General features: G+C 41.6%; 1 protein-coding gene across 4 annotated transcripts in view; it reads right to left on the reverse strand.

Moving 5' to 3' along the window:
* GAREM1 (GRB2 associated regulator of MAPK1 subtype 1) overlaps positions 1-25,497 on the reverse strand; it is a 102,633-nt gene that overhangs the window by 71,690 nt on the left and 5,446 nt on the right. For 3 of the 4 annotated variants that reach the window (XM_085220978.1, XM_085220981.1, XM_085220980.1), the window contains exon 2: positions 9,993-10,133. The exons of the other annotated variant lie outside the window; for it this stretch is intronic. In XM_085220978.1, coding sequence (XP_085077104.1) covers positions 9,993-10,133 — 141 coding nt within the window. The remainder of the gene's footprint in view (positions 1-9,992; positions 10,134-25,497) is intronic. 4 annotated transcript variants of the gene reach the window in all.

Consider the following 25,497-nt stretch of genomic DNA (forward strand, 5'->3'; position numbering starts at 1 on the left):
CGCACCAAATACCAGCTCCAGGGAAAAAATGTCCACTCAGGCATCCGAAAATTCACAATATGACATCATCCCATGCAGCACACTTCTCTACAGCTATCCCCACAGAGAAACACAACCTATACGGAACCCTGCTGCAGACTAGTGTCAGCTGGACTGGGTATTTAGGGAAGCGAAAGACACTGGAAATTTCTGCCTTACTTGTTTGCCACTTAGCTCATACAACAGACGCCCTTCCAACTCTGAGGAGCAGAAGGACACTCAGTCTGAAAGATTTCTTAGACTAATCAAAAAGCCTCATAGCAATTTCTTCCCCTCCCAAATTCCCATGCAGATTTAGAGATGGCTGAATAAAGTTGTTTTTTTTTTAAGGGTATACAGTAAGCCATATCAAAATCCCCTAAACACTAAGAGCTGTAACTTTTCTCTGAAAATCTTCATCAGCTATTAGCACACACTACAATCCATGTAAGATTACGAGTCATGAGATAGTCAAAGTGGGGACTACACGATTCTTTGCAGGAGTTTTATAGTAGTCACTTGTGTTCCCTTTTTTTATTCTGCATCTACTACTGTTCATACAAAAACACAAGACCCTACTTCACACACTGGAGTTCAGGCTAGCAAAGAAAATCATTACCATTATGAACTATCAACTTGAAACACACCAGTTTTCAGCTGGAACAGTTTTATTAAAAAAAAAAAGTTCAAGTTTTGCAGAAAAGAGAAGGCATATAAATTTTGCTGTGCCCTTGCAACTGATTTCTCTTCATTCTCTTCTCCCATCAAGAGTCAACTCTGAGGCCAAATGGATCACAGAATGAATCAAAGAATCACAGAACGGCTTGGGTTGAAAAGGACCACAATGATCACCTAGTTTCAACTCCCTGCTATGTGCAGGGTCACCAACCACCAGACCAGGCTGCCCAGAGCCACATCCAGCCCGGCTCTGAATGCATCCAGAGGCATCCACAACCTCCTTGGGCAACCTGTTCCAGTGTGTCACACCACCCTTCGGGTGAAAAACTTCCTCCTAATATCTAACCTAAACATCCCCTGTCTCAGTTAAAAACCATTCCCCCTTGTCCTATCAAATGATTATATTAGACCTGTTACAATAATACAATATATGTGCATGCACACACACCCTTATGAAAACAGATAAGTAGTTCCAGACTTGCAAATACAGACTACAGGCTAATAGATCCTCTCTGAGCTTTTAATTACCCATCAGTATTGTTTTCTACCTCCCTACACATCTACTTTAGGGCATGAAAAGATGAAGCAGCTTTACATTTAATTCATACCTTATTCCCGAGACGATGCCTGAAACCAGACTGTTCTTCCATCTATCCCACTTCCAGGATACAGGAGGGAGGTACTCAAGCAAAAAACACAGGGTCCTGCTTTACAGGTGTGTCACCATCTCCAGTTGTCTTATCTAGAAACTTCTGCAAGTACAGAAGTGCCCATTCCTGCCCCAGCTTCACTGGCATGAGCTTTCAGTGCCATAGCATTCATGTACATCCTCCCTTATAATGCCTTAGGTTGCATCTCATGGAAGAAGAGAATAACACCCTCTTGGGAACACAGGAGCCATATTCCCCACTTCCTCATAGATAGGACATTCTCAAGTGGTCAGAAATGTGGGAGCAGACCGGAACCTCGAGCATAGCCCTAAATACATGTGCAGCTCCCAAGGTGACTCAGACTTATCCCTAGAGCTTCCTAGCAGTTATGTTAGGCAGCTTTTAAAAGCCTTCTCCCAAGCATTTCAGCCCAGTGCTCCACCATACCAGCCAAGAGTTAAGGCAAAACAATTCAAGCAATACTGAGCAAATCTTGCATGATTTAGCCCATCTCATCTGAGAAAGTGTTTTCTGGCTGCTATTCAACCTTCCCTCAATTGCAATCTTTTAAAAAGTCATCCTCATCAGTTAATTTCTTTTGTATGAGCCTCTAGAGCTTATCTTAATTGATGCAACTGCTATCAGCTTCTTTGCAAACAACAAAAAAAAACAACACACCTTACAGTGAATGCATACAAGGTCACAGCTGAATTTCAGCAGGCTGCGTATTTGCAGACTTGGTGTAACAGCCAAGAACCATGGAAGTCTGAGAACAATATGTGATGCTTCAAATCAGCAGCTGTAAAACTGTTAATTTTCCTCTCTCTTCCTACTTGCTGTCCTTTCTCACCAATAAAACAAAGTTCTGTGCTGAAGCAAATCTTAAGCTTTTTAGCAAGGGTACGGTTGCACTGACGTGGAAGTCAAAACAGAGAAAAGTAACTGTGTCTAAAATCATACACTTTTCTGCCAAGTACATCACTGAGATTGCACTGAAAGATACCAAGCAGCAGGACTGAATGCGGAGGGGAGCTTGAATGGTTGAATTGGGCATCACCAGAACACTGAATACAAAGTTTGATACTTCCACTGGCCTCTGAAAGTTGAGCAAAATCTGCAAATTCCGTAGACAGGAGACTCCTAAAGTCTCTCCTAGACTTAAGACCTTAAAATATACAAATGAAGAAGCAGTCTGTCTTGCAGTTTGCTGATTTTCCTTTATGAGGATAACAACTTTAAGGAAACTGGACACCAAAAAAAAAGTCTGGCTGACTCAAGAGCTGTGAAGCTGTGAATACTTGAGAAGACCCTCACAGGCTCAACATAGTAAGAGTTGCACATTTATTTTTTCCAGAATCTAGCTAGACTTCAGCCACCTCCCCATACAAAAAGGTATTCCTGATCCATAGTCTGCATCCTAGGAATCTACCAGCAGAATCCTAAAAAGTAAGTCCTGTACATACTCAGAACAACCTCCGTGAGCTCAGGACATACTAATGGTGCTAAGAGAAAATCTGGTCAGCAAGCAAGCAACAATAACTGGAACACATGCATATATTCCATAATAGATTAAAAAACAGTACAAGAGATTCTCCAATGCAGATGAATATACAAAAGGGGAATATTTAATTAAAATTTATGTAAAATGCTGCTACATTATCTGACTCAGCAATGGTGGGCAGGGGAAAAATGAAGGAACAGGAAGAATATGAACTCAAAGGTGCAAGAGAAATAAGTAATTTTTGCCAGCATTTTCAGTGCCTGCATTTTTATCTTATGATTTGATATTGAGCTGTAGGCCAGCAGAGACACATCTGCCAAAGTTTAAACAGACATGGGAACTGAAATAACAGATAGGGCCATAGGGAATCATGGGAAGTCTGACATCAGCTGAACTTGGTGGTAAGTTTTTGGAAGAAAAAAACACCACACAAATTAAGAATACAGAGATTTGTTCATGTATGGAAGAGTAGTTCATCCACTAGTTTTCAGGTTTTAAAAATCCAGGGATGTGAAGATAGTCGCCAGACTACAAAGCCTTGAATTCCTGCGAACAGAAAAACCGTTGGTGGTAGCAGATGAAAAAAAAGGAGTATCACAGAATAGCTTGGGTTAGATGAGACCTTAAAGCACACTCAGTTCCAACTCCCCTGCCGTAGGCAGGGTTGCAAAGCACCAGATCAGCTGCCCAGTGCCTCAGTCAACCTGGCCTTGAACGTCTCTAAGGATGAGAGATCACCAACTTCTCTAGGGAGCCTGTGCCAGTGCCTCACCACCCCTTGAGAGAACTTCTCCCTAACATCTATTTTAGATCTCCCCTCTTTTAGTTTTAAACCATTCCCCTTCGACTCCTACTACGATACCATGTAAAAATCAGTCTCTCTCCTGCTTATTAGCTCCCTTAAAGTACTGGAAAGCTGCAAAGAGGTTGTCCCAGAGCTTTCTCTTCTCCAGGCTAAATAAGCCCAGCTCCCTCAACCTTTCTTCATAGGAGAGGTACTCCAGCCCTTTGATCATCTTCGTGATCCTCTTCCTTTCACCAACAATCACCTCTCTCTCCCTGCTGGCTACTTCTCTTTTCATGTATTCCAGGATACAGCTGGAGTTAACAAAAAATGAGTAGATAAATACAGATTAAGACGCAGTCACATCCTCAGCGTAGAAAGCATGGAATGACAATCCATGGACTATTTAAATTGGTTTGGAGATTACTGTTCTCAGATTTCTGAACTGAGGAGGGAACTGTAACACCTAGGCACTGTTCCATGACAACACCTCTAAACTGATATTGAAGATACATTCTTTTATGGGGAGAAAAGGCTTGCAATTCTCAGGAAACTTGACAGAATCAGGTGTTTAGTGTTATACACGTAGTTCTGCTTGAAAACTATGAAGGCTACATGCTAGTGGCAGCGCTTTTATGAGCAGTATCCATGAAGTAAAACTTTAACTCCTCTGACTGCTTTTAAGATTAAAAAAAAAAAAACTTTTAAAGAAAGCACAACAAAAACAAAATTAGAGTACCGGGAGCTAAATATGGGGGTTGTTTTTTGTCTTGGGTTTCTTTTGAGGACATACATTCATTAATCATTTACCAGCCCTTACATATGACAGCCTGCCTCTTTCAGAAACACTGAATTCAGGCTGTTTTGTGCAGTCATACAGCACAAAAGCCCCAGGAGAGCTATGTGATAGTTGGGTGCCAGGTTAAGTTAAAAGCAAAACACAAATTAAAATGCAAAACACATTTCATATCAGGGAGTGGTGTACCTGTTTGCTCGAGAGGACTCACCTAAATAAGTTCTCTGCTCCAAAGCAGCGTCCCTCCCTGCTTCAGATCTCACCCACTTCTTTGAACTTTAAAGTTACTCCATCAGAGCTGTGTTCCTTCACATACACAAAAGAACTTAGCTCTTCACAAAACCATAGTTAATTTGTATGAGGTAAAGCTTAGCAAAAGGGCTCCTCATCTACCTTTGCCTTCCTTAACTAGCAGACGGTACTGAGCTATCCCCACAGAAATGAAAATACTAAGCTGAACGAAGAAAGTAAAGCACCCTGTCTCCAAAGTAATATAAGTTGGCAACAGCTACCATAAAGTCATTGAGAACGAGCATTTGTTTGCCCATATAACATCTGCTCCTCTTTCCAAGGCCACAAGGTAAGCATAGTTTGAAAAGAGCTGACATACTGCTAAACATCTAACAGCGTTCTGCTCTGCACTGCCACTCTCCTACACATCTCAGATAGAAGAGATACAAGGGTGACCAACAGCAGCTGTTGCCAACATCTGGAGACAGATGGGAGATGCCATACTCGCACCACACTTCAGCACCCTCCTCCGTGTCCAACTTGTGAGTATCCCAGAGCAGGCAACAGTGGGACTGGTAGCACTGCATAGTTGTATTAGAGACAGGAGATGGAAACTGCTGCTGCTGCATGCTATTAATGTCTCCTGCTCCCCAGCTGCACAGGCAAGTTCTCTCTTGAGAAGATCCGCAGAGTGTCTTCCTCCTCGTTAACGGGATGCAGCGAGGAACAGGCCTATCAGGCACTGCTCTGTGATTAACAAATCCAACTAGTAGAAACAGGTTTCAGTAGGATGTTCATTTACACTGGTTCTGAAAGCAGAGACAAGATTTCTGACTCATTCTCACCAGCTGCCCCACCTGGGGAGGGCTCACATGACAAGGTTTTATATTTCTTCATTTTAAAGACATTAAGAAAGCTATCAGTACACTTAGGTAAGCAACCAGACAAGGCACAAGTGATTGCTCTGTATTAGTAATCAAACACCTTCATTTGTGGCTGGGAGGCATGAGGTCACGGGAAGAGTATTTCCAACACCCCGGATATGTTACAACAGGGTACACCCTGCAATAGGGTGTTACTTTCTAGTGTCTTAATAGAAGTATTTTCTTTATTAGTTGCTTCACTTGAACATACCAACAGCAGCACTGATGCAAGAGCTGTTACCCTCCAAACCCTGGAAAAGTTGATTAGGAAAAAAAAAAAAAAAGAGAGTCAATTTTATTTAGACAATACTAACAAGCAACAATACTAATAACAATCATTTAGAGGGAACAGCTTTGCTCTCAGGAGGGAAAAAGCCTCCAACAGACACCACAAGAGTGGAAATAAACCGTGAGTCAGAGAAACAGAGCTAAAGTGCTAAAAGCAATAGTAAGATCCTGTTGCAAAGTGATTAAAAACTGGAACAAATATCTGGGGGCAAAGTAACCCCAATGCTGCCAACTCATCCCAAAGCATTTTTTCTTTCACTGCATCTGCTCACAAACAACAGTACCTTTGGAAGAAAAAGCTGTGCTACACAGGCAACAGTAAGAGCACGCCGGTGGCTTGCTGCACAGCCCTCTGGGCTGCTTTTCCTGTACTGCAAGTTTCAGAAACCACAGCCAGCTCCATCCCACTGCAAAGCATTGATCTACCCCCAGAACAAGCTGCAGTCAGTCACATAATGCAAGCAAACAACTGCCAGAACTCAGCCTCTTCAGTCAGAGAAGGAGATCTCTGTGGCTTGGGCTGATAAAACCTCACAAACACTTTTTTCAGTTTCAAGCTCTAGAACTCTGGAATGTAACACAAGAGTTAGACAACCTCTGAGGGGCACAGTGGTAACACAAGAGTTAGACAATATCTAAGGGGCATGGTGTTCAAGCCTCTGCTGAAGGCAGCTTCAATCACTTTAGTTATGGTAGCAAACATGTGAAAAGCAGTCATGAATGCCTGCATCTTTCCACACAGCTACGGAGGAACATGAGACATCACCTCAACAAGAACCAGCATAGTGAAGTTTAATTCTGCAAGATATCAAATTCAGATCATACAACATTTTCCAGAGGTTACTGAGGGAGACGCTCATCAAGATAATGTTCACAGCATTGCCTAAGTCAAAACCAACGGTAGCATTTGAAGAGTATAGATGATACTCTTTTCTAGAGCAGAAATCTGATATTAGGAATATAGTACCAGAAACATAAAGCTAGCTCAAACTGAGAGCAGGTAGGGATTTGTTAGATGTATCAAATGTGAATAACAGGCCTTGACAAAAGGAAAGGACACCCGAGCCTGTAAGCAGCAATGGTTTACCTGGGAGGCCTTTGATGTCTGCTTTCTTATCAAAGAATCATCAAGGTTGGAAAAGATCTCTAAGATCATCTAGTCTCTTACACCAAGACAGGACACTATCAGGAGAATAATTTTGATCTACTCTTCATTCTAAGTGCAAGACGACCTCTTCTGCTGTAGGAACCAGAAATACATTAACCACTTGTTTTTAATTACGTGAAAATTTAACTCCATGCTACATTAACTTCAGCTAAAGAGAAACAGACTGGAAAGAGTATTCAAGAGAGAATGCTTAGACTAACAGCTGTCATATATGAGTGTTGTTTGACAGGAACAGCAAAAATTAACCATGTCAGACATCCCACTGAACAGCAACAAACAGGGTAGTAGCTTCCTGCTAGCAGTACTACAAAACAGAGGTTGCAGTAATGAGATTTCACATAAATGTAAAATACAGTCTTTTCCTTCTTTAACTAGGCTTTATTGTATTTAGGTTTAATAAGTGTATCAAAATCTGATTTTATCAAGTAGCAAAATCAGATTTATGCTATACTAGTATTTATATATGTGAGTGATGACTTTGCAGTAGGTAAACACAAACCTAGAGAGCATAAAATCAGTTTCAAACTCCCTTTCTACTCACCAAGAGCAACCAAAATCATGCTGAAATTTGCTACTTTAAAACTTCACTGTGGGGGGAAAAGAAAAAATTTATTTCATTAAAACTGAAAAAATCATTTTAATGAACAGTTATGTTCAAACTCCAAGGACTTTTCTGGATGGCAGTATAAGAAGCAATGCCAATTGCATGTTCACAAAATAGTCGTACTTGACAGAAGTTTAAAGTTACTATCTGGAAAAGAAGCAGCAGCAATATAATCCAAAACTCGTCAGTAAATAAGTAAATATGTCCTCAGACAGCAAAGCAGTTTACAAATAAAATCCCACCTCTAGAGCCAAAAACTTAGGTCTGAACCTCATAAACACAGTCTGTCAATTGTTCTACTTCTGTGTTCTACAAAGATGGAAAGTTCTTGGATGCACATGGAGAGCTGTGCCAGCAAGTTCCTAGGGCCCTGGCCAGCTGAACAGCCTACCTTTGGCAGCAGCACATCCTCCTCTGAGAAGCTAATGATTCTGGAGTGCTCTAATCACCCAGACTTCTAAACTGCTTACAGCAGAGCAGATGCCCAAGGTAGTTCCTGAGCTGGAAGCATAACTGCATCAGGGAGTACAAGTCTAACATTGAAGACTGTCACTTTCACATGGGGTTCTGGATTCCAAAAGCATGCCATGAGGCACAATGCAGCACTGCGCCACCTTACACAGCTGTATCAGGCATCATGTCAGCATAAATTTGTTTTTAGTACACAGAAGATCTCCCTAAACGCTTTTAGATGTTAGCATCCAAGCACTAGTTTGAAGTACTTTTCTAGCTCAACCTCTATATCCTTATATAAGTCTCTCCTTTCTCACAGGTAACCTATTTCATGAGCTCTGACACTGCAAGTTAGCACCCATCAGTCTTGTGAAGTTCCCTTGGCAGCAGAGTCCATCAGATATTTACTAAGCATCTTCACTACGCAGCAATTTGTGAACTTGCCTGCATTTTCATCTCATTAGTGAGGTGTTTAATGTCACAGATCCTTCTAGAGATGATTGTTTGACAGCAAAATACACACTAAATAAAATACTAAATACACACCCTTGTCCTGTGTTAACACAAGTCAATAAGAAAAGTACATCAAGACATTTGCAGTATCGTAGGGGACAGGTTGTGAATTTATATAGATATCTTTAAGATCTTTAAAAATTAATAACAAAGCTTTAGTAAACCCCTAAAGAGTCCAATCTTCCCTCATGCCAATAACCAGGTTATTTGCTGCTCTCCTTCCACAGGCCAATGAGGATTTTATAAAGCACTATTCAGTCTGAACGAAGTGAAGTGCTTATCTGGCCATGGCACTGAAGTTTATGGAGTCAGGAAATGTAAAAAACAGTGTTACTAAGAACAAGCACTAGAAACTATACTGAAGAAGTTAAATCCACTGAATGTTAATGTCACCGGTCTGAAATTTTTAGACATCTTAGAATTAAGCTTCCAGAAGTCAGCTCAAAAAAGGAACAACATTAAGTTCCATCATTGCAATATGGTGCTGTTGTAGCAGCACTGTGATTAAAACATCTCAGTCAACTCTTGTACAATTCAGCCTACCCTCATTACAGCAAGATTTAAAATGAGACAGTAAAAGAGCTGTGTAGATTACTCAACTGACAAGTGGCTATTCAGAAGACAAAGTGAAAGAAGAGTACTAAGCCCACATATTTCCTTTATGATCACAGTTCTTTTACTTAAAAAAATTTTAAAAGCCCGAGTGTGCATTGAAACTGCAGCAGGGTAAGTACTTCCCATTCATTTAGTACCGTTCTATTCAGCATGTGAATAAGGATACTAAGCAGTGAGAAACAGTACTAAAATCGAAATTAATAAAATACTCTCTTTGGAAAGTAAAGCTAACTTTTTAAGTCATAAAATAAACACTGATGAGCTACACCGTATCTGTCTACTTTGAAGAATGATACTACTGCATCATCCAAAAAGGCAGGCAGCAATAAGAACTACTGAAAAGCACCAATGTAAAACTGCACTGTTGTTCTGAAAGCTCTAGGACTTTGAACACAAATGTTAAAACCTACCTCCAGCTTGAGTATGTAACTAAGTGCAAACCTCATTTCATCTCTGATTGATCATTTCAAAGCATTTTCAAACTTCCCCTACCATGTTCACAGATGACAAAGGCTGGCAGTTTGTTATGCTCAAAACTGACACTCTTCTACATCGCTATGCATTCTGTCAACGTGCTGCCCAATGAAACATCTGTTTAGTAGCCCTGGCTGTATATCACTATCTCTTGAGCTCTGCAGTGTTACTAAAAAGTTAATTCACAGTCACTGATACTGAAGACTTAGTTTCACTCTACCAACTAAAGTGATTAACTTAAGTGGTAGGCAATTCATTCTCTTGAAATTTGTATTCCAGGTTAACAGCAGCTTTACCTGCATAATGTACAGGGATTTCTATCTTTGGCCCTATGACGTAGTGGCCCTCCTCCAGACTGTGAGCTGTAATTGTTGTCCACTGCCGACACGAATGAATCAGGAGGTAATCACTCTCTCGAAGGCCTTCTACAGTTTCTCCTGAAAAACAGACATATGATTTTAAAATTACACTTATTGTCTATAGAATTAGAAAGACTTCGCAATAAGCATTGTGTTCTTACTACTATTTATTTTTCAGAAATCGAGTTTAAATAAGTTAAGAAATCCAGTTAACTAAGTTGCAATTCTAAACAGTTATTCATTTTGCAAGGTAAGCACTTTATCTTACAGAACATAAACCAATCCAATGCCTGAATACAAGTACCAGAGATGTGCTGTTGATCACTCAGCAGTGGCTCTCAGACTGCTTTTTCAGATTTCTGCTTAAACAGATTTTTCACATTCCTGTTTCTGTCTGCCTATCTCACTTAATACATATACTCGAGAGCTCTTAATCTTTAAATAAAGGAAATCCACACAAATCAGTTATTAGACTTTGGAGGTATCAGGAGAAAAGCACATTTCCATACATTAAAGGACCAGCACTTCACTAACCTAAAGCCACCAAAAGCCAAATTCTGCTTGTCATTATTAAGCACCTGGGTACTTCACCTGCAGATAGAGATTTCAGCTCTTTTTATCCCTTTGCAAGCTACTAGGTAAATAGCTATTCCTGTACAAGTAAACTTAATCCTATTGTTTGTGAGGAAAAAAAAAAAACGTTAACACATCACAATCACCACTCAGAGCAGGCTGCTCTTACATTCATACAGTCCTGTTTGTACAAGTAGAGAAAACAGCCTTCCTCAAGGTGTCTTGAAAGCAGTCAAATGAATTTTCAGCAACACCTAGCAGGCACCAAACGCAAGTCAGAATGACCAGAGAGGTTGTGGAGTCTCCGCTGAAGATATTTAAAACCCACCTGTACACTTTCCTATGTCACCTACAGCTTTAGCAAGGCGTTGGGCTTGATGATCTCCAGAGATCCCTTCCAACCCCCTGTGATGAGCCTAAGAGATGGACCTCATGTGGTCTACTGCCTCATGAGCTGTTAAATCCATTTTTTTTTTTTTTAAAAGTATTTTGACAGCAAGCAGGCACACTTTCAAGTAGGCACAGCATTTCAAGAACTGGTTTCCAAGTCCCAAGGCAGTCCAGCCAGGCAGGCAGTCTGCTGAGCACCTGCTCCTCTCACTGACTTTGAGCATCTTCTGTTCTCTGCTCAAAAGGCAACTCACAATAGACACAAAAATTCTCTTCAGCTTACTCCAGCGAACAGTTATAATTCTGGAGGGAAACATGATGATAATATATGGTCTATTTGAAACTCAAGTTTCACTTCAGAGTCTTAAACTCATGCTTTCTATAGCCCATGGCAACAAGCAATTATTCCATCCCACAGCAAAATAAAAACAATGACACCTAAGGGAAGAACTAGTATTTTACTAGTTTCACTGACAATAGTAAACAGATTTTGAAGAAAAGCCAAAGCACCTCTGATATGCTCTACTGTGCCTTGTAATTTGTAGTTATAATTTCAGACCATTACCTAAAGAAAGCCCGAATTCTATATCCAGGATTTGCAGGGAAATAATTACAGTATAGGTTGTTCTCGAGGAGTCTGAGAAAGATGTTTTCACTAAAAATAACAACATATGCACACATTACAAAAAGGAGCTTCCAGTCATGGCTCACAAGCCACGATCTGTTTAAGAGGTTATTCCTAAAACTGGGTGGGACAGGTGAGTGTAAAAAGGCGTTATGAAGGCAGGCCAAACAGTGACTACCTAATTAACTCTGCAGCTGGAAGTAGTAATTTTTAAGCAGAATCTTGGAAACCACAACTCCTGTTACAACAACCATTCCCTTGAAGAGATTAAATTGGAAACAAATTCCATATTTCTCTCTGGAAGCTGCAGCAGAGCAGAAAGGTGGACGTACACAACAGGCAGGCCTGACATCTGCATGCCCTTTGCTTCTGTAGCCTAGGGTGAGTAGAGGGGTTGCTTTAGATGAAGTTGCTCCTTGTAGGGATTAATGGATTAGCAAAAAACCTGGCTAATAACAGCCTCCACACTATGGGGAAATACAAAGAAGCATCAAATATGAATGAGAATAGCATGTGGTGATTCTTTCTTTCTTTCTAATTCCTTCCACCGACTTGTCCGGTGCCTTTAGACCAGCTTCCTCTCTTCAGTCTGGGGACACATTCAAACCAGGTTATGCTTCTCAGGATCTGGCCCAAGCACACCCAGATGTAGCCCTTCATACTTTTCCCAGCAACCCATACCTTGCAACACAGCCACACGCATCCAATCTGATTTTCCCCCATCTTAGTAACACAGGTTATGCAAGTCTTTTATTAATCACATTTTAGCTATGTGGGAGAGAAGTCAGCAGCCTTCATATCCACAAACTATGCATCTTGGCTCTCACCTATTCAACATACTCCTACACTACTGCTTACATAAAATCAGACTCCATGAGAAAACAGAATACAGGTCACTCATCTTTACTAGCAATTTTGTCTCTTGTGATCAAATATGGATTAGCTGTATCTCGCCCTCTCCTCCCCACCCCAAATGCCTGCAATGTAATTATACCACTACAAAGAATCTACAGGTAAATACTTGAGTTCATTCTTTCCCCTAAATAAAAGTCAGAAGCAAGGAATTATCACACGTTTCCTCACACCTCCCTAAGTTCACTACACCTTTCCAAAGCATGAGTCAACTTTATTCATAATAATGCTCAAGACTAAGAAACGCACGCTTTGCTAACAGCACGTAAATCCTAATAAAGCACTGACACCTCTCCTTACCTTACAGTAAAAGCCTCACATCTCTGAACTGAGAAGTAAGCAGGCGTATTCCTAAGCAAGCTGTCATCCTGTGAGCACTGTGACCAAGACACAGGCCACTTCACCACCCACCACTGAAGCAGTGCTTTAACAGCTACTCATGTGTTCTTTTTCAGATATCATCATTTTTTAGTTGCATGATTGGCAAAACTTCATATCTGTGCAGCTCTTAAGAACTACAAACAAAAGCCCGCTGTTGTTCAAAAGCAATTGCAGAGGGAATGATGACAACGAAAGGAAAATTCTTCAAATGTTGGTAGTAAAAAAAAACAAGAAAAAGATAATTGCCTAATCAAGATTCTTATGCTTATTAAATGCCACCTACATTAAATGCCAATACTCCTTTCACAATTCTTTCTAGTTCTAGAACTGTGTAATCCCATCTTGGCTCAGTCACTGTGCACACTCCAATTTCAGATGAACAGTTAAAAACTGCAGCAAGGCAGGAGCAGGATACCCCAATTTACAAGTTCAGAGATGAGTTTCTGTTCTCACTTGCCGTGTTTCAGAACCAGATGAGAAAATAGTGGCTGACTATGTGCCAGGACTGAGTTTATCCATAGCAAAGCCATGGCACACAGGCACGCTTCTCTTGAAGCAAGTACTGACATCCTCACGAGCTGTCACTACCACTTCTTCCTGAGAATGTGTGCTTGCAGTTTGTTTCGCATTTCTCGATTCTCAAACATCTAAGGTAAAGACCCCATTATAACTGTAGACCTTCCAGTTCTGAAGGGACTGAGCTCTCCCATCTCCTGTTCACCCCCTGGATCAACAATTAAAGCTTGGCTCATTCATTCCCATACAAGAGAATTCAAGATGGTTCCATAAATTCTCATTTGCCAAAGATAGAAGTGACTTTTCAACACCAACCACTAAAGAAAAATAATGAAACAAATGGAAAAAAACAAACAAGACAAACTTTAAGGATTCTCATTCTACTTTTGGGAAGCTGATGTTCAAGTTACTGCAAAACATGTAGACCAACATGACTCATTCACTCACAGAAACTACAGTGCTAAAAATAAGCAGCCATCTACAGGAATATAAACATTTTAAAATGCCACACACTTTGTCATCCTGGGTAAGAATTTGTATCACTCCCTTAAAGCATAAGCTTTGTGTCTAGGGGCATAAGAATAGAAAGAGGAAGTCCACACAAGGTTCCAGCAACGTAACAGATACAATTTGCATTGAACTGGATACATCTCCTCCTGCCAGAAGATGGTTATGGAGACATTCCTCTTATCCCATTCATCACTGAAGACTGTAAGAGAACTAAATGCTGTCCCCTTGCACGTTAGATCAAGCAAGCAGAATTTGCTCTTCCTGGAACAAAAAGAAAATATAGAAAATAACTAAACTCATGACAAAAGTAAGATTGCTGCTGTGAAATAGCTGGTGAAGAAGATGCCTGCTGAACCCCAGAGACAATTCATCAAGACTTCGTACCATGTGTTTTCATCAAGTCTGAACTGTCTGCAGCCAGATAACAGCTGCTGTACAATTAAGTGCATCACCCAGGCTTCCTTGATGAGTTAAGTAGGTGGTGGGCTTTAATTATCCCACCTAATGTTCTAAGTCATATAACAAATCATTACAGAGGAAAACCTCAGCAACATGAGAAATCCTTTCAGTGGACGCTCAGCCAGGTAATTACAAAAGCCCCACACAAATGAGTAACTTCAACTTTCCTCCCACTCAAGCTTGTACTAATGCTTGCTAAGAATGAAGGATTAATTTGAGGAGCAGCAGAGGCAGCTGCCCAGGCAGGTGAGCTCCGTGGAAGGAGCAGAAAGACCTGTCAGCACGTGGCTGGTGTCAAAAGGGAAGACAAGGGAAGACTAGCAGATAAGGTTTGCTTTACAATGACCAGAAGCTAACAGAAAGCAAAGTGATGAGAAAAACTGGAGAAGAGAGAAGTGATGTTCTTATTTATTCCACATGATATCACAGCACTGAGGAGCCCTCCTTACTTACATGTATCTGCCGCACAGGTCAAGCAACAGGGACTCTTTTCCCAGCTGAGGGCCAAACAAGCCATGCATTAAGATACACCTCAACATCATCCTACAGTAAGCACAGCTCCAGCCAGGATGAAATGAAATTATAATCCATTCTTAATAAAGAAAGACAGTATTATGTATTATGGCTCTGTGCAGGGAGACATTTTGGGTCAGAGGGAGGTCACACTGCTAACACAAATAAATGCCAACACTGCTCTTCCACATGAAAAGAAAGAATCTATAACATTGTACACTAGTCAATTAGTAAGAGTTGTCTTTTTTTGAGAAAGTCAACTTGTGTCTCTAAAAACATTCGCTAGTCACAGCTCCTATAGGGGTAGCATCCTAGGGTGAACTACTACTTTTTATCTTGCTGGAAGATTCACAGCAGGTATAAGCTGAAGCTCCTCTTGTAATGCAAGCACAGAGTTTCCTGTATAAAAATGGGAAGTAGAGGGGCCCAGCACGGATGAGACAGCACATCCGAAGAGGCAAGAGCAGGTCAGAAACACCCAACTGTCCCCAGCACACCCATTAACTTTGGCACTATGCACACAGACTTCAGCTTGCCTGGCAAAGAGGATCTGTGAGCACCACAGGTAACTGCACCCTTCCCAAGGCAGCCTCTGAGGTATCAGCAGATCTTAGGGCCAGGGTGATGAGTATAGCATCCTTTTGCCTATACGATGACAATGAGCTACTGAAACTCCAGGTAGTTCATTTTCCAGTACCTCCAATGCTTAGCAACTATTTAAACTGGAGTCTAAACTGGAGTTTAAATTAAGAGCAGCATGAATTATTTTACTCAGGAAACAAGGCTGCACTCCTAAACAATCTTCTCTAATTTTAATATGTGCAATGGAGGAGAAGCAAAGGAAGCGAGTACATGACAAGTCAAAAATGAGCTTATTACATTCTCTAGTTAATCAAATACCTGCAGTGCTGTTACACATGACCAACCAAAGACAGTCATCATCAAGGCCAGGAAAGGAACACATGAGCAAATTTTTTCCTTCAGAAGTGTCAGCTTCCCCTAAAATTATCTCATGGCCATTCTGTTTCAGACAGACTGAAGCTGCACCAGCGCACAGGACAGATCCACCGGACCCACGACGTGCCCCAATGCTAACACCACCTGGTCTTTCATCTCCAACTCGCAGTTGTGTTACCCTAGCAGAACAGCTGCCTCTTCTCCCACAGGTTAAAGCTTTCTTCTAACACTGAGTCTGGAATTTACATTTTAGGAAATAAAACACAAACTTCTTGTTAACTCTGAATATGAACTTTATTTTTTATTTTTATCATATATATTTACCATACAAGCCTGCTCAAAATCCTTCTCACAGCAAGTAACTTTCATATGAACTCTGAAGGAAGGTGAGGGAAGAAATTAAACCTTTTTTTTTTCCCCCCTGCATGCTGCATCATACTCCAGAGTATCTGTTGGGTACACACCTACAGAGATATCTCAGCAAACGTCAAAGACTATGTGTTGCTAGGGTCATTTGCTTGCTTATCCTTTTGCAGTGTGTTTGGTTACTGAGTCAAATCTCAATGAGCTGTTCAGCCTGCTAGTGCTATTGCTTCAGCAAAAATAAAACTTGTCCTGGTCTAAATGTAGGTCAGAGAGAAGTTCAAAAGGATGAGAACAACATCCAAATTTTCCATTGTGAAGCTGCAAAGATTTTGTATGAAAAAAAAAAAAAAAGACTACTGTAATTTTTCCTAACAAATGAATGAAAGAAAACCTCACAAGTAATTTGACGTGTGAAGTATCCCACTTACAGCAACACAACAGATATACAAGGATTGAAAATTTTGGTTTTTTGTCACAAAGACTGAACAGATGCTTGGAAGAGTTACTGTTGCATAAAATGTGCAATGGAAGAGAAGTAAAAAGAGCACTGAATTGTAGAAAATACTGCTACTGCCAGAAAAGCAAACAAAAGCCCTTCCTTGAAGGTCTCCCCACATTATCAGTCTCACTGTGTCATTCCATACAGACATTAAAAAAAAAAGCATAAGAATTATCTAGCTGATCAGAAACATTTCTTTGGTTAAAGAAAAGCAAAACAATTTGCACGGGGGTGGATCACAAGAAACCTAAATGCAGGCAGCCAGTGACTTAGAAGGGTAAATATTGTAATCTCTAGGAGCAACATGGGGAAAAAAAAAAAGCATTAACATTTAATCATCTCTGGGCTATACAGAACAGTATACTAAATTTTTAATTTAAAGTGAGCCAATTCATTCTGAAAGCCTGACAGTGGTCTCATCTGTATCTGAGCACAGCGGATGGAAGTAGAAGACTTTGTCCACGGCTACACAACCTTATGAATAGTGACACAAAGATTAGGAATAAAAATCACAGTTATATCTGAGACTAGTGATATCACATCTCACTTTCTAGCTTTACTTCTCCATCTGCTGAGTAATTTTAAATATGTTTCTAACTGTTTCATTCCAGTAGCACATTCACTGGTGCTGGTTCCCACCACCCAGGTCAGCCAGTACTTGGCATGAGTGAAATTCCCCTACACTCCTTTTTTGGAATTATTTGGAAATAATGTAATATTGATTTGAAGCACCATCAATTGAATAGACTCCACATCTTCCAGTAGATGAAAGAAAGGCTTACCAGACAGTATAAAAGTTTTGATTTTTAAAACAAATTCATTTCTTTGCCAAAATTAAGGTAAAAATAGCAACTCAAGCAGGGGAAATCAGGTAAAATTAGTACAAAAGTGTGTGCTGTCTCTCAAGCTAAGATTCAGCCTGTTGTCCTCCAGAGGCTTTGGGCAATGGGATCAGCCCAGCCCACAACACTGGGTCACCAGCCCTGCCCTTCCACAGCACAGCCCTTACCAGCTCCTCAAAGAAGTTTTCTCCAGATGAAACAATTGTTGTCTACAACTGACCACACTGGAACAGTTTTCAGTGGTGACTGAACAGCAGGACTTTCATTTTGCTTCACTGACATCTGCAAACAAGGAGCAATGACAGCCTTACCTACAGACTAGAATCACGACTTGCAGTGCTTTGTTCACCTCTGCAATCCTTGAGCCTCACAGCACCGTGATCAAACACCGCTTTGGGTGACCATTAAATATTTCACAATCAAGAGAAAGTAGACAAGCCTTTGCTTCTGCAATTTCCAGTCCTTCTGCAAAAGCCAGATACAATCAAATTGCTTCAATACATCTGATGCTGAACTCAAGCTACGATCCGCTAATACCCAGCAAGAGAGAAACAACTCCCATCCCCCTATTCTTTCTACGCTTGCCAGGAAGAAGACAGATTTATTTCTTTAGGATTAAGATTTTGCTATTGGAACAACTGGATATACCAGTACTGTTGCAACAAATCAGCATAAACCCTAATCTTGTTATAAGGCTATGGGACAGATTAATCCACTGAAAAATCCGGTTTGTTCCAATACAAGCTTTTTTCTAGCTGCCAATGCACAGACATCATCTCAGCAAGTCTCAGAAAACCTGTTCAACCCACTGCAGGAAGGAGGAGCACAAATATTTTACATCAGTGCCAAACGGAAGACTGGTGCCACTGCCTTCAATGGGGAACGCTCCACTGACTTCAGCAACTTTGGCATCTTGATGCGTGTTCATATGAAAGTTGGTGTGGAAAAAAAGAACAAGGCTAACAACTCAGATTTCACTGAGTTTTGTTTGCATTCATTTCAGGCCTTCAAAACAAACAACCCAGAACGAGAAGCCTTACTTTTTATGAACTCAAGCCAAGCAAGTCAAAGCACATCTTTCAACACAGCCTGCTCTCCACTCCTACACAGGGGAAAAAAAAAAAACAAACCAACAGTATCTTCACATTTGCATCCCAAAACACAGTGATTTTCTGTCAGTACTGTAGTTACTCTTATTAATGCTGAACATTATCAGAAATAACTGCAGATTTATCCACTTTACAGATTTAGCTGTAAGATTGGTCCAACAAGACAATCCATTAACCCAGTTACTTACAAACCACTGCAGAAAGACCCAACAATTCTTTAAACTACTCCAATACCCTACAACATGTGAACCAGTGCCCATTATCATTTTTCATTTATCATGGTATCGTAGACTTTAAGGAGAAAAAAAAGATACTTGATCAGAAAATCATCATTAATTAAAAAAAAAAAAAACAACCAAACGTGAGATTCTCATGGAAAAGAAATCCATTCTGAAGTGACCTCAGAACACAAATCTGAAGCTCTAAGAATCTCACATTAATGACACTTAGAATGACTACAAATCCGGAGTACCGTGAATGACAAAGCTTAACTTTTCATTGCAGGTAACACAGGTTCCATTACTTTAGTGCTACTGTAGAGAGACAGGAATTAATGCGTAGATTCAGTTTGTTTTCCATTTTGAATTCCCATTGCCAAAGTCACGGAAAAGAAGGTTAAAGCATTTATTTGTCCTTTGTAACCAGAGCACCAAGTCTAGAAATTAAGACCAATAACTGCTTGGCAGCGATAAAGGGACAAACGGAACTACCTGACCTAAAGAAAACCAATGCATTAACGGGATTTCTGAGCAGCGTGCTGATATCCAAATCAGCTCCTTTAAATACCTTATTAAGAGAGCTGAGGTTTTGCCTTACCAGAAGCAAGCATTCCTTATGCTAGAAAGCTCCTTCTCAGAAGCATCTGTAAATACTGTGAGGGCTACCAGAGGATACACTTCCAAGAGCCTGTTTAACATCAGCTGCCTAGCTGGACAAACTTAACACTTAAAAGGTGGGAAGTCAGCAGTTAGCATTGCACTGTGCACTTTTACTGGCCTCCTGTTTATTTCCAAGCGCAGCAACAAAATGGTTGCTTTAATTGACAAGCCAAATTTCAGCTGCTCCAAGGAGCCCCTCTTCCCAGGTTCGTCAGCTGGAGTCTGGTCAGGAAGGTCTGGCTGCTGCTCCCTGGATTCAGAATGCCCACAAAAAAACCTTTGACCCTGCCAACCCCATAGCTGTGAGATCCAGAACGTGATTCTAGATTGCCCTGGCAGACAGAAGCAGCCTATTCATTCAGACTTTTCCTGGGCACAGCATGAGAGCTGGGGAGCTGCCTATTGTCAATGATTTATAATTAGATGATTTTTTTTAAACAGTAGCCAAGCAAGCATGCTCAGCCTTCTCATTATACTGCCCAAGTCCTAAAGAGACACTACGCTCCTTTGTGCTGCATGGCAGTGATCCCTGTCTGAACTTAGGGCATCTTGGACAAACTCCCAATTAAAAATAAAGTAGCCAAAAACGCAGGAGCTCCTCAAGGATAGTTTTCTTTGGCTTTGCAAGAGCTCATCATTGCACTTTAATTTGCCTGCGATTTCTGCAGCATGGTAGGGATGTAATAAAAACAGCTGGGAGCAAGCAGAAGTTCAACTCTGCTCTCCAGCCAGGATGCCCGCTGGCTGCTCTCCGAGCTGCCTGGCCCGGCTCCCCACGCTGTCAGATGCAGAGCAGGCGCTAATTGATGCGCACTAATTGGTGCTGGGGGGCTGCTCTCTGGATGGCAGCTCCAGCAGTGCCACCTCCACCTTGTAAAATTCAAGCACCACTAATGACAGGGTAAGGCCTCTTCCAACACAGGCTGACCACATACATGCACAGAAATTGTAGGTGTTCAAGGGTAATTAGGCACGTGCTTGATTTGCTTACGTTCTGTACAGTTTAAGAGTATTTGAGCAATATGGCAATATCAACATGAGAAATGCAAGCAGGGCTGCACCTTGTTCTTTCCTGACCAAGAACAATCCTAATCCTGAGTGCAATTAATTCTCATTGTTTCAGAGAAATCTGCACAAACTGAAAGGTACAAAAAGAACAGCTTTGTTTAAAAAACACACAAACAAACGTAAGGGATAAGAGAGTAATGTCCCTTTGATAATAGCTTTTATCATCTTAAGAATGCACAAAAAGAAGAAAGCACCTCCCGCAAAGAGGGAAAGCTACTTTCAGTGAGCAGCATACAGAAGTGACAGTGAAGGAAAACCCATCATGCTTCACTTTCCCCTCGAGGAATAATTTATCTTTGCCCACAGGCTATTCAGTCTCAAGATATTTTGTTCTATATTGACAAGAACACAAATTATATTTGACAATACAACCCATAAAGCGCACAACAGGGATGATCCGATCTCTGGACTGCCCTACATTCAGTTGCAATGGTATAGCAGCTTTGCTACTCATCTCCAGCCACATCCTGGGTTCAGTGATTGCAGTAACACACAGATGTAACAAGTCACATTTTGTATATTCATATAGAACCCTAATATCTCCCTGATTCACGTGCACACCAATGTTTTCTATATTCTTCTACTATGAATATAACGTAGATTCATATCTGGAGACCAGGGTAGAAAAAAAGCCTGGCCATAACAAAGTGACAAACATCTCAGACATGATCACATAAATTAGCCAATATACTTTTTTATAGCTTTTTTCAGAGAGGAAAAGGGGCATTTTGACCTTTTACTAAATAGAGGCCTGAACAGGACTGTTAAGATAGAAGAAATATCTAATGTTCTAGTAACTAATCTCTCAGCAAAGACAGAAATCGGTTTACACACACCCAATTCTTCTCCCAGCTAGTCACATCCCATAACAAGCGGGATGTGTTTGGGACAACCTCCCAAACAAGGATTACTACAAGCTCACTCACCCACTCACTGTAAGTCAAGCAAGAATCTGGTGCCAGTTAAGAGGAAGTATCAGAGGAAAAACCTACCAAATCATGTTCAAGTCCTGCCAGCAAAACCCACTTTAATGAAGCTAAACCAACAAGCAGGTCAACATAAGAAAAAGAGTACAGGATGAGAGAAATCCCATGCTACCTGCATGGATACATGCCTCCTCTCTGCATCAGGGTCCAAAAACACCTGGTTCCATTTCACTAGCTGCACGTTGCATTTCTGGTCTCAGTGACTAGAAACGTCCAACATGGCTGTTCCTGCCTGCTTCCTCACCTTTGGTGGCAAATTCAGCCATCACTCCTGGTACACATACTGCCAAAGACCACATGCTGTCCAGTCCAAGAAACAAGTTCTTGATTCCCATCCTGAATTTCCCCGGAGCCAGAGGTTCTTTTCACTTAGAGCAGAAAGAAGAATCACTTGTCTGGGCGCAACAGGACAGAAACAACAGCAGTGCACCAGAAACGCTGGAAGAGGCAAAAGGGAGGACTGCACTATTTCAAAACAAGGGAGGATAAAAGAAAACCTGGAGATAGCACCATCTGCTATTGCTAGGCAGTCCTGAGTGTTTTACCTTAGAACGTCCCTGGAAATACCTCCAGATAACTGATGTTCTGTTCAGGTCCAACAGCACAATAGCAGGCTCAGCAGCCGAGCAAAAGGCACAGACTCCCAGTAAGGACAGCAGGAACAGCTTGGAAGTGACTGCCTAAGATACACACAGCTACCTTTCTCCACTTGTACTCTCAGGTCAATCTTAGACATGCAGTCTCTTTTCAGGAAAGAGGCAATAAAGTTTTAAAGCAAACATTTTTAAGAGGCAAATTCACATTGCAAGAAGATTCTCTGAGTCTGAGAAGCTGATCATTTCTTCAGTCTCTTTCTAGTGAGCTCTGGAGAAATCATCCTGTAAAAAGGCCAGCAGCATGCAACTCTACAGCACCTCCACAAACACCTGACCCGAGACCACAATAACCCACAACATGAATAGTTTAATTTACTGTCCTTATAATCCAGAGGATCTATTCACTCTCCACCTGCAAGAGTTGAGAATATGTTCTTGAACTGCCCTTGAGGACAAGAGCTATTACATAGTTATGGGTCACTCCTTGTGGTTAACAGAACTTGCCTGGAAGATAGCAGGCAACTCTTTCAGCCACTCTGGTTGATGACCCTTCAAATATCCTGTCCCTGAGAGGCACTTATTATGCACTGCTCAAACAGCAACCTAAAACCCAAGAAAAGAAACAAAAACAAGCGAGAGAACACATTATTTTATCTTCTTGGGATTCTCAAGGCCTCACAACAAATCCCTATGCTATCCTGCAGAAGAAAATCACTTATTCATTTTTTTCCCATATCAGCAGTGCAGAAAACATCTTGTGCATAAACAGGTTAGGGCCATTGTTCCCTAGGCTCTCCAATCAGTTACATGCTCCTTCAACTGCCCCAGGTGCTCTAGGATACAGAGAGGAGCCAAAGCCTTGCACAATGTACCCTTGAACAGCACCACACATGCGCCACTGCTGCTCATGCCACAGACCCAGGTCATCTTTGTTAAAACTGCTGCCGAGCAAGTTACCTTCTCACCCAGAACACGTGGGAGTTTTGTCATGATCACAAAGACACAAAGCAGAGCAGAGCATGATGCATACAGCCCTGTCAGAGGAGCTTTTCAGTCCCTCACTTCACCAAAAGCCACTCAATGCCCTGTCCTAGGTAGGGACATCTCCCACCAGCTCAGGCTGCCCAGAGCCAATCCAACCTGGCCTTAAACACCTCCAGGGATGGAGCATCCACAGATTCTCTGGGTAGCCTGTGCCAGTTTGGGAGCAGGGGAAGAAAACAGGGAGACAATGCCAAAAGAGGAATTGGCACGCATCTTCCCACACTAGAAACCCTGGAGAGCAGAAAGCACAGGTTTTTGCTTACTCCTGGCTACAGCAAAACTCCTGACAGCGATTTCACCTGCCACAATGAGGCTTGCTGTTTTTCCACAGTTAAGTCACCACAGGTTCCTTTGCTGAGACCTCCCAAAACCGCAACCCCAACAGCCTGTGCCATGGCTCAAACCAGGGGCAGCTTGCATTTCACAAGGCTCAGACTCATCGCTCTCCACATGAGGGACCTGGTCTGGGAACCAGATGTCAGCCTTCTCATTCCTCCTTCACACAAACCGAACACCAAGGCAGAGCACAGGAGATGGAAAACCTCCACATGCAGCACTCCCCAGCAGGGCCCCATCAGCCCCAGTCCCAATGGGGCCATGCCGGAGGCACTGAGGCAGGGCAGCTCTGCTGGTTGGTGCTAGGCCTCAGCCACCTATGCCAGTACACTGGCAAGGCCACAGTGTTAGGAATTTTATGCTGATGTACACCAACACAGTAGATGTGCCTCACAGATGAAGGCACAGTGAAGTGAGCTCCACAGACTTTCCATACTACAAATGACAAGAAAGCAGATCGCAAACGCCACATGAAATCCATTCCAAAGGAGAAAACTGCTCAGAGCACAAATTTCAGATTCGAAATATTGGCTCACTGAGTTTTAGGCAGGTTGTTCTTTGAGTCATACGCAATGTACACTAAGATGATGCATATTTTCCTATAGGGGAGGAACTTAAGCTTCCCTAATCCAGCCGACTTGTTACTCCTAATGCCAAGAGGAAACACAGCAACACCCATGCCCTGTGCTGCTGACAAACCACTGCAGGAACGATGGGAACAAACCACTCACAACATGCACAGGATCCTGGGGCATCACACCACGTCGTCCAACTCCTCCTGCACTCCTTCCTGGCACACTCCCGTAGGTTGCCTTCACAGTGCTATTACAGGGAGCACTAACCCGTGCAGTCATTGCAGCAGGAACACCTAGTTCCAGAACAGCACCTACAAAGCTTAAGAAACAAAGCCCTTCTTTCTTACACATGTATCATTCATTCCTCAATACCACATTTTGCAACACGAGCATGTGATTCACTGCACTTCTGTTCTAAGATCAGGAGTTTTACTAACTGTTTAGGACACCTTAATTCTTTTGATTTTTATCTACATCTTGTGCCATACCTAATGTCATGTAATTGAAGCTTAAAAAGCCAAGACACTAAGTTTCCCCAAGGATTCTGCCCCTGGATTTAAAGTTGCAGCTCTTGAATTCCAGTTATAAAAAGACAGATGTTGAACTACAGAACTGCACAGGAATTTTGCTCCGATACATACATAGAAGCTTTGCCTAACAGAGTCAGAAATTTAGAAGCAGGAACCACAATCTAGAATTTCTACATGATGCATGGTAGCAAGAAATCTGAACATTTATTAAGTGCGCAATAAATAAGGGGATGGTAATTACCTGCATCTTAGCTGCCCTATAGCAGCACTACCATAGGTCTAGTGTAGTGCAAATTGCACACTGGACACAGAACACACAATACACACAAAACCACTGCCAAATATGAAAGTAGCTAAAAAAAAAAAGGAATGGATTTTAGGTGTAAAGCAGGTACGCTGTTGAACTGTTATTTATCTCATTTGAAGCCAGTGGTACTCCTGGGAGCAGGTGTTGCCAAGCTACTGGACTCCAGCAGGGCACTGTAATCTTCACAGACACCATTTGGTAGCTGCAGATTTTAAATGAATTAAAAGCTTTTTCACTAAAACGTTCCTGGAACACATCTCTGCCAGCAGGGGAAAAAGAAAAACAACGACAAAAAAAACCAACAACCAGTACCAGTGGTTAGCAACCTGTCAATTGTATCTTCATTTGATTGTCTTGGTAGAAATACAGCAGACCATAAGGCAAAGGAGGAAACAGGAGAAAACAAGATGTTTCTGATATTTTACTACAGTGGCAGAACATACAGAACAAGCCACTGGAGTTTCAAAGCT

The sequence above is a fragment of the Meleagris gallopavo genome, chromosome 3, assembly GCF_905368555.1.
Source record: "Meleagris gallopavo chromosome 3, MGAL_WU_HG_1.1, whole genome shotgun sequence".
In the NCBI taxonomy this organism is placed as follows: domain Eukaryota; kingdom Metazoa; phylum Chordata; class Aves; order Galliformes; family Phasianidae; genus Meleagris; species Meleagris gallopavo.